This window comes from Thunnus maccoyii, chromosome 7 (genome assembly GCF_910596095.1).
Source record: "Thunnus maccoyii chromosome 7, fThuMac1.1, whole genome shotgun sequence".
In the NCBI taxonomy this organism is placed as follows: domain Eukaryota; kingdom Metazoa; phylum Chordata; class Actinopteri; order Scombriformes; family Scombridae; genus Thunnus; species Thunnus maccoyii.
This window is the reverse complement of record NC_056539.1, coordinates 13,938,089-13,950,574: the sequence shown is the minus strand read 5'-3', so window position 1 is coordinate 13,950,574 and position 12,486 is coordinate 13,938,089. Positions and strand designations below refer to the sequence as shown.

The following is a 12,486-nucleotide window of genomic DNA, read 5'->3' as shown; positions in this document are numbered from 1 at the left end:
TTGAGTAGTGACATTCCTCCTGACTTTGCAGGACATTGTGTTTTTTCAGGGGTCCAGGAAGGACCTTTTCCAACTACAATACAGACCTCTTGTCTGTCTCTGTCACCCTCATTACAGGGGTCATAACAGGATAGTAAAAGATATGTGGGTGAGGAAGGGGAATATCACAGGAGTAATCTGTTTTACAGTTCATCATCATTTGTTTCAGAGTCTTCTATGTCAGCATTTTGAAGGAGGCAGAAATAGATCCAATATCTTACATCATGAGAGTGAAGGTGACAGCGTTAGCTCTCAACATGTCAGAATGCAGAGCAGCAGTGTCACTAAAAACCGCCAAATAGGATACTGAAACACTAGTCACAAGCTACAAGTGGTTTTAGTCAGTATTTTAAAGAAAAAGATTATTTCAATAAACCCAAATTGTTGAAAAAAAGATGAAAGCACCCCGTGCACAGCAATGCCTCTCTCCTGGGTGCCGGCTGATGCAGGGCAAGTTACAGAAAGTCAAAAAAGTGTTCCCTCCCCTCCTCCATTAAGACAGGTATATCCAGTCTGTAATAGTATTCTCTCCCTATTTTTGAGATGTATTATGATGTAATGTTTATTTTGAAATGTATTATGTATTTTGTACAGTACCTATTATGAGTAAAGTCTTGTATTTTGTACTCTATGATATATGGTATTTTATGTAAAGGTGTGCATGGATGTACTCATCCTCTGTGATATTAGAGATGGGATAACTGCATCTCATTATCTGTGGATATGAGTCTTATGGGAATGTATGTTTATGTCTGATTTTGTAAGGTGTAATCATGGCCTGTTGTTTACCTTTTTTGCATTTGTATTAGAAAATGAGATGCTGTGTGTGAACTGGTTTGACCCTCTATTGAGCAATCAAGCACAGAGCGAATCTGATGAAGCAATGTGCGAAAGGCGTAGTTCGCTCCATTTGTTTTTTAATGTAATTCCTCAATAAATAGTGTCTATCCCAGTATCCTGGTGTGCTCTGAAACCCAAATTGTGTTCAAGTAAAGACAATAAAAAAGCAGCAAAAGTGACCCAGAACATGTAATTAAGTTGCAAAATTATCCCTTTTAAACTCTTTTTTGGGGTGATCATTTCTTTGGGTGACCCTCACTGTGCTTTACTTTCATTTTAAATTTTGTTTAATTTTTGCCCACCTTTACCAGAAACATGGCATTTCCCAGAATGTCTGTTCAAGTTTAACAAGTCATTAAGTCATTCAGCTAATCTATCAACACCTACATTAAGTCTGTACAGTAAACATCCATGTATTCTATGATAATTGTGCTGAATGGCCTAGACAAATATAAAAGCCTGACACTGGCCCCTGCTTGCAGCAAACTAACATGCACGTGCTGTACCGCGGTGGTGTAATGTTTTATGTTTGATATGATTAGAAAAACAAGGATTTGGAAACAATTTCATTAATATAATACAATACCAATTCTAGGTAAGTAAGCAGGTTCTTATTCATTTACTTTCCATAATGAATTTGTTATATGCATTACTATTTTGCCTTCTGATTATTTTTCTTTAGACAGACAGCAGGTGTTTGTAGGTCACTCACTAAAAATGAAGTGGACACTTATCCTCCTCCTTGGTGAGTACTGCTATTAACAATATGGCATAAATATATATTTGCTGGGTTTTGATCTGTTGGCATGAGACTTGAACATGAAGATTATCTGTCAATCAATTCTGCTTAATATCACATTATGAGTAGTCCTTACATTTTTTTCTTTCATAATATTTTTATTTTTTTATATTTAATACTATTAGGTGGCCCCTTAGCTGAGACTACCTTAGGTTGGACATATCATTACTCACCCACAGCCATGAATTGGACCCAGGCAAGACAGTGGTGCCAGACGCATTACACAGACATGGTGGTCATCCAAAACCAAAAAGAGAACGACTATCTGGTCTCCCTGCTGCCAAACAGAACTAAAAGTCCATATTTTTGGATTGGCATCACAAAAAACCACAAGAATGAAACTTGGACCTGGGTTGGGAATAACAGCACATGGATTGGTGAGCAGTCATGGGCAACAAACGAGCCCAACAACAACTTCAGCAACGAGTTTTGTGTGGAGATCTACACCAACTCAGGAGAAAACCGAGGGAAATGGAATGATGAGAAATGCATCAATAAGAAATACACGGCATGTTATAAAGGTATTCAAAGCTGGTTGTTTTTGAAGGTTGTTTCAAAACTGGGAGAGGTTGTTTTAATATTGCATCTTTTCTTGACAGCCCAATGCAATACAACTATATGTGGCAAAGGAAGATGCGAGGAGACCATAGAAAACATTAAATGCCACTGCGATCCTGGCTTTAAGGGAGACAGGTGCCAAACAGGTAAGGAGAGAGCTATTTGAAAATAAGTCACCAACTAATACCATGGGTAATGTTTATTTAAAGGATAGGGTCACATTTTTCAAGCCTATCTTAAAACAATACTCACATGTCTATATATACTATGAAAGAGTTTTTGGTCACTGTCATTGTTCATCCTGAATATACTGACTGTAAAGAGATGTAATTCCAATGTAAAAAATCAACAGTCCTCATTTTGTACAAAAAAAAAGCATTCAAAAGTACAATGACGGTGACTAAAAGCTGTTTCAAATGGACATATGTGCATGTGAATTTTGTTTTACGATAGACCTGAAAAAACACAAACCTATTCTTTGAAGCGGCTGTAACCAATATTTCTATATTGACAATGGATCACATACAGTACTTGCATGTAATAGTGATGAAGCCACAGAGATGTTACCATTCCCTAAGCTCAACCCCCCTCAGTTACTGTTGCCATGTTTGTCAAGTTTTCTTTTCCCGCACGGCTCATGTGCAGTTCACAATAACATTGTCAGATTTACCACATTTCCTCAGGAACTGGTGGAGACCAAAAACAGAGCTAAAAGGAGAGTAAATATTTGACTTACATTCACCAGATGGCCAGAGATACAATTCCAAATGAATGCTTATCTCGCTCTGTGACTGCTGGATGTGTAAACAGGCTAACACTAATTGCCAACAACTTCACCATGTTGTATCATATTGGTGGTGATAATGTCAGTGTTGTTTTCACAGCCTGTTTCATCTGCCCCCAAAGTGGCAAAAAATCCATTATCACAGGTTTAAGATTAACAAGAGGTAGTTCATGTTGATTATTTCTTTAAACATAAGGCACCAGTAAAATCTTAGATGTTGTCTGTGATGCTCTTATCCCCTTAGAAGCCTTTTGAAGCCTTTCCCAGACAATTAAAGTGGAAGCATAAATGAAAACTATCATGGTCAGCAAAATCAGGGGTTACTCGTTAGAGATGAGACCAGGTCTGTTTTTGTATTATTTTACAAATTCACATTCTGATGAGTTTTTTTAATCACCTCCTGAATATCCTCTGTATAGTACTGATTCTACTGCATTTCTTCAGAACATGACATTTGACTTGTCATCTTACGCATGGCATCTGTTTCCTCTGTTTCCTGGTGCCATGCAGGCTGGGAATCAAATTCAAAATACTGATCAAAATACTTACATCAGCATGTATGTGCTCTAAAAAGTGTAATGTTTTCACAATAGACGTTACATAACTGTGTCCCTGTTAAACCTCATCCTGTGTGTGCCCCCAGCCGTGGAATGCCCCCCTCTGTCTCAACCTAATGCATACCATAACTGCACAGAAGGAAACCAGACATTCAACTCAACCTGCCATTTTAAATGCAACCCGGGCTTCCTGATGATAGGTTCACCAAATGTTACCTGTGGGATCACTGGTGCCTGGAGCGGCCCGAGGCCCATTTGTGAAAGTAATTAATTGAAGTTATTTAAATACCTTTTAAACAAGAGTAATTTATTGCACAGGTTTTTCTGTTTCTCTCACAAAATACTTACATCAGCATTTATGTGCTCTAAAAGTGCAATATTGTCACAATAGACATTTCATAACTGTGTCCCTGTTAAACCTCATCCTGTGTGTGCCCTCAGCTGTGGAATGCCCCCCTCTGTCTCAATCTAACGCATACCATAACTGCACAGAAGGAAACCAGACATTCAACTCAACCTGCCATTTTAAATGCAACCCGGGCTTCCTGATGATAGGTTCACCAAATGTTACCTGTGGGATCACTGGTGCCTGGAGCGGCCCGAGGCCCATTTGTGAAAGTAATTAATTGAAGTTATTTAAATACTTTTTAAACAAGAGTAATTTATTGCACACGTTTTGCTGTTTCTCTGTCCAAATGATTCTACTTCAACTGGAAGTTATTGTTATCATTATTGGCAGCAGCAGCAATGGCCCTAGTAGTAACTTGTTTTAAGGAAATAAGTATAACTTTGACAAGTATTGTATGACTCAGGATAAAACTGTGTTGTATTTTCTCAGGCTATAAACAAGCTCTGTTGGCTGTAGCTGGGTGTGGAGCCCTCACTGCCTGCTGCTGCATCTGTTTTTGCTGGATGAAGCGCAGAAAAAGTCAGTGTTTCTCAATTACACTTCACAGAAATGAGATGCAATGCAATCATATTGCAATAGACCTCAATAATCTGTTCCTCTGTACATTTCTCACAGGAAAGAAACTTGCTCAAGAAAGGTCAGTGTTGAAATTTCTGGCACTTGTCCAAAGCAGCTCCACCCTTTATGCACTCTATGTTGATGTTCGACATTTCATAGTTAATTTTTTTTTACAAAAAATGTACAGTATATTGCTGTTGAAAAGTGTATTGATTTTGTCCTTTAAAATGCAAATTCTTTTTACTGTATCTGTAATATATATTATCTAGTAAATCATGTCAATGTTATTCATTCACAGGCAGCCTGAAGAAGTGACAAGTCCATCCAGTGAGGTTCAGGGATGAAGGCAACTGGAAACTTAGCTTATGTTTTGAAACAGATCTATAATCAGCCACATGCACTTAATCATGTTCATAGTGCACTAGTGCACAGGGCTGCAACTAACCATTGTTTTCATTGTCAATGAATCTACTGATTGTTTTCTTGATTAATCAATTATTCGTGTAGTGTGTAAAATGCAAATTGTGAGAAATGTCCATCACAAGTTCCCAGAGACCATGGTTACTTTTCAAAATATCTTGTTTTTTCCGACCAAAAGTCTAAAACCCAAAAATAACCACTTTATTGTCAGAGGAGTGTTAAAACCACAAAGCTGGAACCAGTAAATTTTTGTGTGTTTTTAATTAAAAATTGCTTAAACAACTTTTCGTTTATCAAAATTGTTGCTGTCAATCGACTAATCATGGCAGCTCTACTAGTGAACTAATTATAATATTAATAACCTTTTCGGGCTGCACAGGCTATATGTACCAGGATATGCCAGTATGTGAATTGTTTTGTCTAATATACTGTATACTGTATGTTAAAGCTTAAATTTAATATACTGCTTGGATATTAAGTGTATACATGATAGTGCACATGTTAACTTAAAATATTTGTATTTAATAACACTAGCGTTGTGTTTCTGTGGTATTTTCCTTCTTTGTTAAAGATTACATTTGATTAAATAAATAAAATTGTTAACACCATTTGTGAGTATCTCTGTGGTTATATGTGTATGTGCAGTGTGTGCATGCATGTAGATGTGTGACCATGTGTGTGTTTTCCGATTGGAGTTTTATGGGTGGTGTTGTGGTTTTCTTCCTGAGAGGAAGCTGTGTTAAAAGTGATATTGCGACATTTGACATTGGCACATTCACTGAAGGACAATTAATGCCATTTTTCTTGTGAACTTCAGCCAAGTGGAGTAAATGCAATGACACACGCTGAGTGACTAAAGACAGATCATATGGTAAGACCTGTAAAATATCAGTGTTGAACATTTATACATACATACACTGTACATTCATTCTTATATATGATCTTTCTCTTTCAGATGTTGCAAGAATCAGTAAATGTTAGACAAAGCCTGCATCACAGGGTGCTGATAGCTGCATTGATTGTACTTGCCCACGGTAGGTCTGCATAATCCTATAGACACCAAATTCTTTGCTTCACCAGTTCGATTTTGTCTCATCATATATATTTATCTAATATTAGACCTGAGCAGTGGAGGAGGAGCACAGGGATGGATGTACAACTACAGCATCAGTCCAAACCGTAGATGGGAAGAGGCCCGCAAGTGGTGCCAGCAGCACTTCACAGACATGGTAGTCATCCAGAACCAGGAGGAGGCTGACTTCCTCAACAGTATGCTGCCACAGCACCGCAATTATTATTGGGCAGGCATCCTCAGAAAGGCAGGAAAGTGGACCTGGGTAGGAACCAACAAGACTGTGTCTGAAGAGGAACAGAATTGGGCACCTGGGGAGCCAAATGACGGAAACGACCACTGTGTGGAGATATACATCAAGAGGACAGACGACACGGCCAAATGGAACAATGCGGACTGCAAAAAAAAGAAAGGAACTGTCTGCTACACTGGTAAAACACACTTTATTTTGTTTCATGGACACATTTACTGACTCTAATATGTCTATAATATGCATATGAGATATCTCTCTGTATGTATTTAGTCTCTTGCAAACAGGATTCCTGCAGTGCCCATGCAGACTGTGTGGAGACCATAGGGAACTACACCTGCCGGTGCCATCCTGGTTTCCAGGGACCACGCTGTGAAGAGGGTGAGCAAACATTGTCATAATCTTGAAAAAAGCCATGAGCTCTCTCCGTGATAAGTTAAATAACTTATTTGTTTTCTCTTCAATACTTTGGGTCAGCAATCTCATGCGAACCCTTGCCAGATCTAGAACAAGGTTCTCACAACTGTTTGCATCCCTTTGGGTCCAGTCAGTTCAACTCTTCCTGCCATTTCCACTGTGAACTTGGCTTTCGATTGGTAGGCGCGCCCCAACTGCTGTGCCAAGCTAGTGGACGTTGGGACCACCCTGTTCCTCTGTGTCAAGGTATGGCCACTGGGTATCAATCAATGTAAAAATAATTGTTCTTTCAGATGTCCAAGTTACACAGAAAATATTTTTTACTGCTTGAGATAGTTCAACAGTGTCCAGTTCTGAACAACACCAATATCAGTGGAGGTAACATGAACTGCAGCCACCCTATTGCACCTTATAGCTACAACTCCACCTGTGAGTTCAGGTGTGACGAAGGCTATGGGCTCAGTGGACACGACCATACACAATGTGACCACACAGGCCAGTGGACAGCCAGTGTCCCAACATGTACAGGTTAGGTGATTGTCATTACCTTTGAATAGTAAAATTAGACCAAATGATGTTTTAAGCTTTATCATGATAAAAAAAATGATGCTTCAATTTTAATAATTCTTTGTGATTCTTCTGTGAAGCCCTATGTGAATGTTATTTTTGAAATACTCTTACTTAATACTCTGCAACTGTCACTTTTCTTGTGACTTCCTTTTTTGTAATACTCCTTTAATAGACTGATGGTCACCTTTTACTAATATTTAGCTGGCCTCAGTGTGTAGCCATATCCTGCCCAGACTGTACCACAGATCAGATCCAGGTCACATCTGTTATCGCTTTACTTCACACTCATTTATTTCTGCATTGGGTAAACAACATTGTGGTTTAATGTGGGTGATAAGTTGCTGTTTCCCTTGACTATGAATTATGTCAGCGTTATTATTCATGCCACTACTTTATTCTCACACTCTGTTTATAAAAGCGCATTCATAATACAAAGCTGTTCAAGCTGACTGATTGATATCTGTATCCCACCACAGTGAAAAAGTGCTCCCCCATTATCTTTCCTGTACCGGGCAACATGACATGTGTGGACACTGTGGAGCCTTTCTCCTATGGCTCAGGCTGTAACTTCACCTGCCAGGAAGGCTTCTACCTGACTGGAGAGAACACAATCACTTGTCTGGCCTCTGGACAATGGAGCAAACCTACACCTGCATGCAAAGGTCTGTAACCTTTATGATTTTTATAGTCATTGCTTTCACACCTCCCTGAAAGTGACCCAAGCTTCCCGAAAATATATAAAAATGTTCACTCCTCTGACAATGATTGACTCTTTCTTCTTTTACAGCGGTACAGTGCAACAGTCTAAAGGCTCCTCCCCATGGCACCATGCAATGCCAAGACCGTCTAAGTGTGTACAGCTATGGCTCAGTGTGCACAGTCCAGTGTGAAGAGGGATTTGATCTGATTGGCACAAACATGACAAAATGTTTGTCACAGGGCAACTGGAGTCACGCACTTCCTGTCTGCCAGGGTATGAGTACACACTAATTGCTGACTGTAGATAAGTATGAAAGCAGATATACAATCAGAATAAATGCTGCTCATTCTGTTCTCATTGCTCATCCAGCTCAGGGAAACAACATCTTAAACATCAAGTAATGAAGTCACTTTTTCAAGTGTAAGTAATCTCTGTCTGTTTGTCTTCAAGCTAAGAGGTGCCGTCCTATCAATTCTCCCCCTCATGGCTCCTTATCTTGCTCTGACCCAAATGGTTCCTTCAGTTTTGGTTCTAAGTGTGTGTCAGCATGTGAGGAGGGTTTTCTCCTGAATGGAACAGCTATAACTGGGTGCACTTCCTTGAGCGTGTGGAGTGCCGACATCCCACATTGCCTGGGTAAGAAAACAGAAACATTTTCATAAGATAAGATTACATTCCAGTATCTCTTTACCACATGCAGCTCTGAAATATATTGCTGGTGTTTCCTTCTTTCTGTTCCAGCTAAAAGATGTCCCACTCTGACCTCTCCCCCTCATGGCTCCTTTGTCTGCTCTGATCCACATGGAGAGTTCAGTTTTGGTTCTCATTGCACATCAACTTGTGAGAGGGGTTTTGTCCTGAATGGGACGGCTGACACAGAGTGCACGTCTGTGGGCACATGGAGCACAAACATCCCACGTTGCTTGGGTAAAAAAAAATCCCTGCATCATAATCTGTTAATCATAAATCAACAGAGGAGCAATTCATTTAAAGGTTTAGATGCCTTGACCGTACTTCTTTACACTGTACACTATGGCTCTTGAATATCTCTCCTTTTCCCTGTTCACCTCCAGCTAAGAAATGTCTCGCTCTGAACTCTCCCGCTCATGGCTCCTTAGCCTGCGTTGATCCCCATGGAGTGTTCAGTTTTGGCTCTCAGTGCAACTCAACGTGTGAGCAGGGTTTTGTCATGAATGGAACTGCTGAGACAGAGTGTACCTCCGTGGGCACGTGGAGCACAGAAATACCCCGCTGTCTGGGTAATAAGTCACATAAAAGAGAGTTGCACTTGAAATATATTCCTTCCACTCATTACTATAAATGTGTGTTTAAAATGTGTGTTTATATTAGTGCAAACATTCACTGGTAGCTTAATTAGCACAGCTATGCCATTAACCCATAAGAAGGGTTTGGCCTTGTAGGAAATACTCTTCTTTTCCACTTTGATTCAGATGATGAGGATTATTTGATGTGAAGCTGATGGTCATATTTTATGTTTAATGTTATCTACAGCACGCCCATGCCCCCTACTGGCCAAGGCTCCACAACATGGGAGCATGAACTGCAGCCATGCATACTCCCCTTTCAGTTATGGTTCCCACTGTGACTTTGAATGCAATGGGGGTTTCTGGATGAGAGGAACATCAGCTATGACATGCAACACCTCAGGCCACTGGAGTCAGGACCTACCCACCTGCCAGCGTGAGTTCCCACTGCCCAGCATTACCATAAACTTACTAGCCACTGTTATTTTAACAGCTGATCTTATTACAATTTCTGTCCTTTCCAGCGGTACAGTGTGAGACCATCCGTGCCTTGTCTTTACCTCTGTCTATGAAGTGCTCCCATCCCCTGGGGAATTTCAGCTTTGGCTCCAAGTGTCTTTTCACCTGTAAAGAAGGGTATCTTCTGAACGGCACAGGGGTGCTGTTTTGCTCCTCCACTGGGTTTTGGAGTGACACACTTCCTACCTGCACAGGTAACTCAATTTTTGGAATTATAGTGCTTCTTTTACTGACTGAATAAAAATACAGTTATCTTTGATTGGAGTAGTCTTTGTGTGCTATATGACAGTAGTCGTGGTTATTGATTTATTAAAGGATTGATGAATAGGCTATCTAAAACAACAATAAGAGTCTGCAGCCATGCTAATGACTCTGTACTTAGGGCTTTGTACTAAATATGAACGTCAACATATTTACAATACGAGCATACTGATGTTAAGCAGGTGTAATGGTAACCATGTTCCCCATTTTAATTTAGCATGATAGCATACTAATGTCTAATATTTGCTTTTTGTAAGTAGCACAAACACAAAATACAGCTGAGGCTGGTGGTAATGTTATCAGTTTTGCAGGTATTTGGTCATAAACCAAAGTATTAGACTAATTGAAATTTTGTCCTGATGGTGATCAGGTGAACACCAAAGTGATTACAATTCATCCTTTGGTACACCATAAATGTGTGTACCAAATTTCATGGCAATCCATCCAACAGTTTTTGAGACATTTCACAGAAAAATGAAATGTGAACCTCATGGTGATATAAAAGTCAGGAAATCTGTACAATATTTCATGGCAATACAGCCAATAGTTGTTGAGACATTTCAGTCTGGACCAAAGTGGTGGGCCTAGAGCCATGCAGTGTGGCTAAAAATATATATTACAAAATAATGATGAATAATATGCTGATGAAGAAACATGCGGTGAAAATAAAACAAAAAAGGGAGAAGTTTATATTGACAGTGATTTTCCTGTGTTCCAGAGGAGGGAATGCCTGTGGGGGCCGCCATGCTGATGTACACTGGTGTAGGGGCAGCTGCTGCTGTCGTGCCACTTGCCCTGATAGGACTGGCTTTGTTGATAAGGAGACAATTCACAAAAAGAGGTGAGACCGACTGTAATGAAGCTGCACCACTACACAAATTAATATACAGTTAACTGTGTTGCATGAACTGTGTATTCCTAACCTCTGATCTGTCCAGGAAATAAGAACATCTCTGATGTGCCAACATGGGAGGAGAGAGACAATCCAGCATTTGAGTTTTGATGGATTTTTTGTTTGTTTGTTTTGTGTTTTTACTTCTGCAGCAAATAATCTCAAATACTTTTGAGCTTGCTTTTATTATATGAAGCTTGCTAGTAATGATATCAATATATATAAGGATCACAGTTGGATTGAGTTTAATTTCAAGTAAGCAGATCCTTAAGAATTGCAATTGCTGAATTTTTAGATGAATACTTTAAACTTTTGTTATTAATAAAACTAGAACCATGCTTGATGCACATATAGTATAGGTTGTGTATAGCTTTTGTTTTATTTCCTGCTTGTATATTACTTTTTTTCTTAATGTCAATAAACTCATAAACCCCATTGTATGCCCCTGAATCATCAGCTGACTCACCAATACTGCACATCCAGCTTTCTGATCAGTGTTGGCTTTTTTCTTCTTCTTTGACAATAGAGAGATGACAGGAAATGAGTGTGTGTGTGTGTGTGTGTGTGTATGTGTGTGTGTGGGGGGGGGGGGGGGGGGGGGGGGGGGTGATGACACGTAAAAAAGGTCATCAACCAAACTCAAACTCAAGGAAGCTGCAGTTCACTGGTCAGCGCCCTGAACCTCTCGGCACATGAGGGCACCCCAGTGTTTGGCAGTCTTTTCAACAATGTTAAGTGTCAAGTGGTACAGTATGGGGTCAGTTTACCCACATTTGACCTCCTCCATAGGAACTAACTCTGTGGAGTCAATTGGGGCAGAGTGGCAGAAAACCTCTGAGATTGCCAAACAGCCACACAGTGTCAGTTTAGCACATTTAGTGGCCAGAAAGCTCTGAGTGGTGAGGAGGTGATCTATTATCCGTCTCTGCTCAGTGTGTCACACTGGGCACTTTACCACCCACTCAAAATATAAGACCTTTCATATTATAGATGAAATACTTTTTACTTTCCTAATTTACTGTGTGACTGTCTATTATATAGAATGGTCTCTATCTGTGCCAATAATGCGCAAGAAATATGTCCCCAGACTTTAAATATGTGCTGCAAATGGCCAATAGAGTATCTTCAGCAAAGCATGTGCATCTGTTTTGGCGCTGCAACAGCATGAAGCCAATTATAGTGGTTAAAAGACAGAGGGTTTGTGGCCTGTGGTTGGCATGAAGGGTGTAATAAATAACTGAACTGTTGACAGGAAACTGTTTGGCTACCGTCAGAATAATAATGAGGTTATTGCTACCTGCTGTGACCGTATGATCACGGTTTGATTATTTTTCACATCCCACCCACTGCTGCTGGCAACCATATATTCGTGCCAACTGCGCACAGACTTGCACACAAGAAGGGAAAAGGCCCCGCAGGTGACCACCTTGGCTTCCTTCCCTGATATTTAAGTCTGGCTTTTCTCCCTTCCTCTACCTCTAAAGATACAGGGAAATGCATCATGATACTTTAGTCCATACAACAAAGAGTGTTGTTCCTCCTAACACATGAGTGTGCACACATGCCAGCAGACACT

General features: G+C 40.0%; 1 protein-coding gene and 1 long non-coding RNA gene across 2 annotated transcripts; both read left to right on the top strand.

Annotated features, from left to right (window-relative positions):
* The first annotated feature begins 4,428 nt into the window (after positions 1 to 4,428).
* On the top strand, positions 4,429 to 4,918 carry LOC121900063. The gene is made up of 3 exons (XR_006096884.1): positions 4,429 to 4,505; positions 4,602 to 4,623; positions 4,843 to 4,918. It is a non-coding gene; the product is annotated as an uncharacterized LOC121900063 (long non-coding RNA).
* Positions 4,919 to 5,747: 829 nt separating this feature from the next.
* Positions 5,748 to 11,337, top strand: LOC121900750 (selectin P). The gene is made up of 15 exons (XM_042417277.1): positions 5,748 to 5,835; positions 5,920 to 5,998; positions 6,084 to 6,467; positions 6,560 to 6,667; positions 6,764 to 6,949; positions 7,040 to 7,231; positions 7,750 to 7,935; positions 8,061 to 8,246; positions 8,424 to 8,609; positions 8,715 to 8,900; positions 9,047 to 9,232; positions 9,486 to 9,674; positions 9,763 to 9,951; positions 10,737 to 10,859; positions 10,957 to 11,337. Exons 1-15 carry the CDS (start codon positions 5,833 to 5,835, stop codon positions 11,019 to 11,021), a joined length of 2,448 nt encoding a protein of 815 aa, XP_042273211.1. The 5' UTR covers positions 5,748 to 5,832; the 3' UTR covers positions 11,022 to 11,337.
* Positions 11,338 to 12,486: the final 1,149 nt, after the last annotated feature.

What these genes read in the sequence shown, in the direction of transcription:
- LOC121900750 (XM_042417277.1), top strand. An exon ending in CAGTGTCCCAACATGTACAG is followed by an intron (nt 7,232 to 7,749) that starts GTTAGGTGATTG and finishes ATCCCACCACAG; the next exon opens with TGAAAAAGTGCTCCCCCATT. An exon ending in GAGACAATTCACAAAAAGAG is followed by an intron (nt 10,860 to 10,956) that starts GTGAGACCGACT and finishes TGATCTGTCCAG; the next exon opens with GAAATAAGAACATCTCTGAT.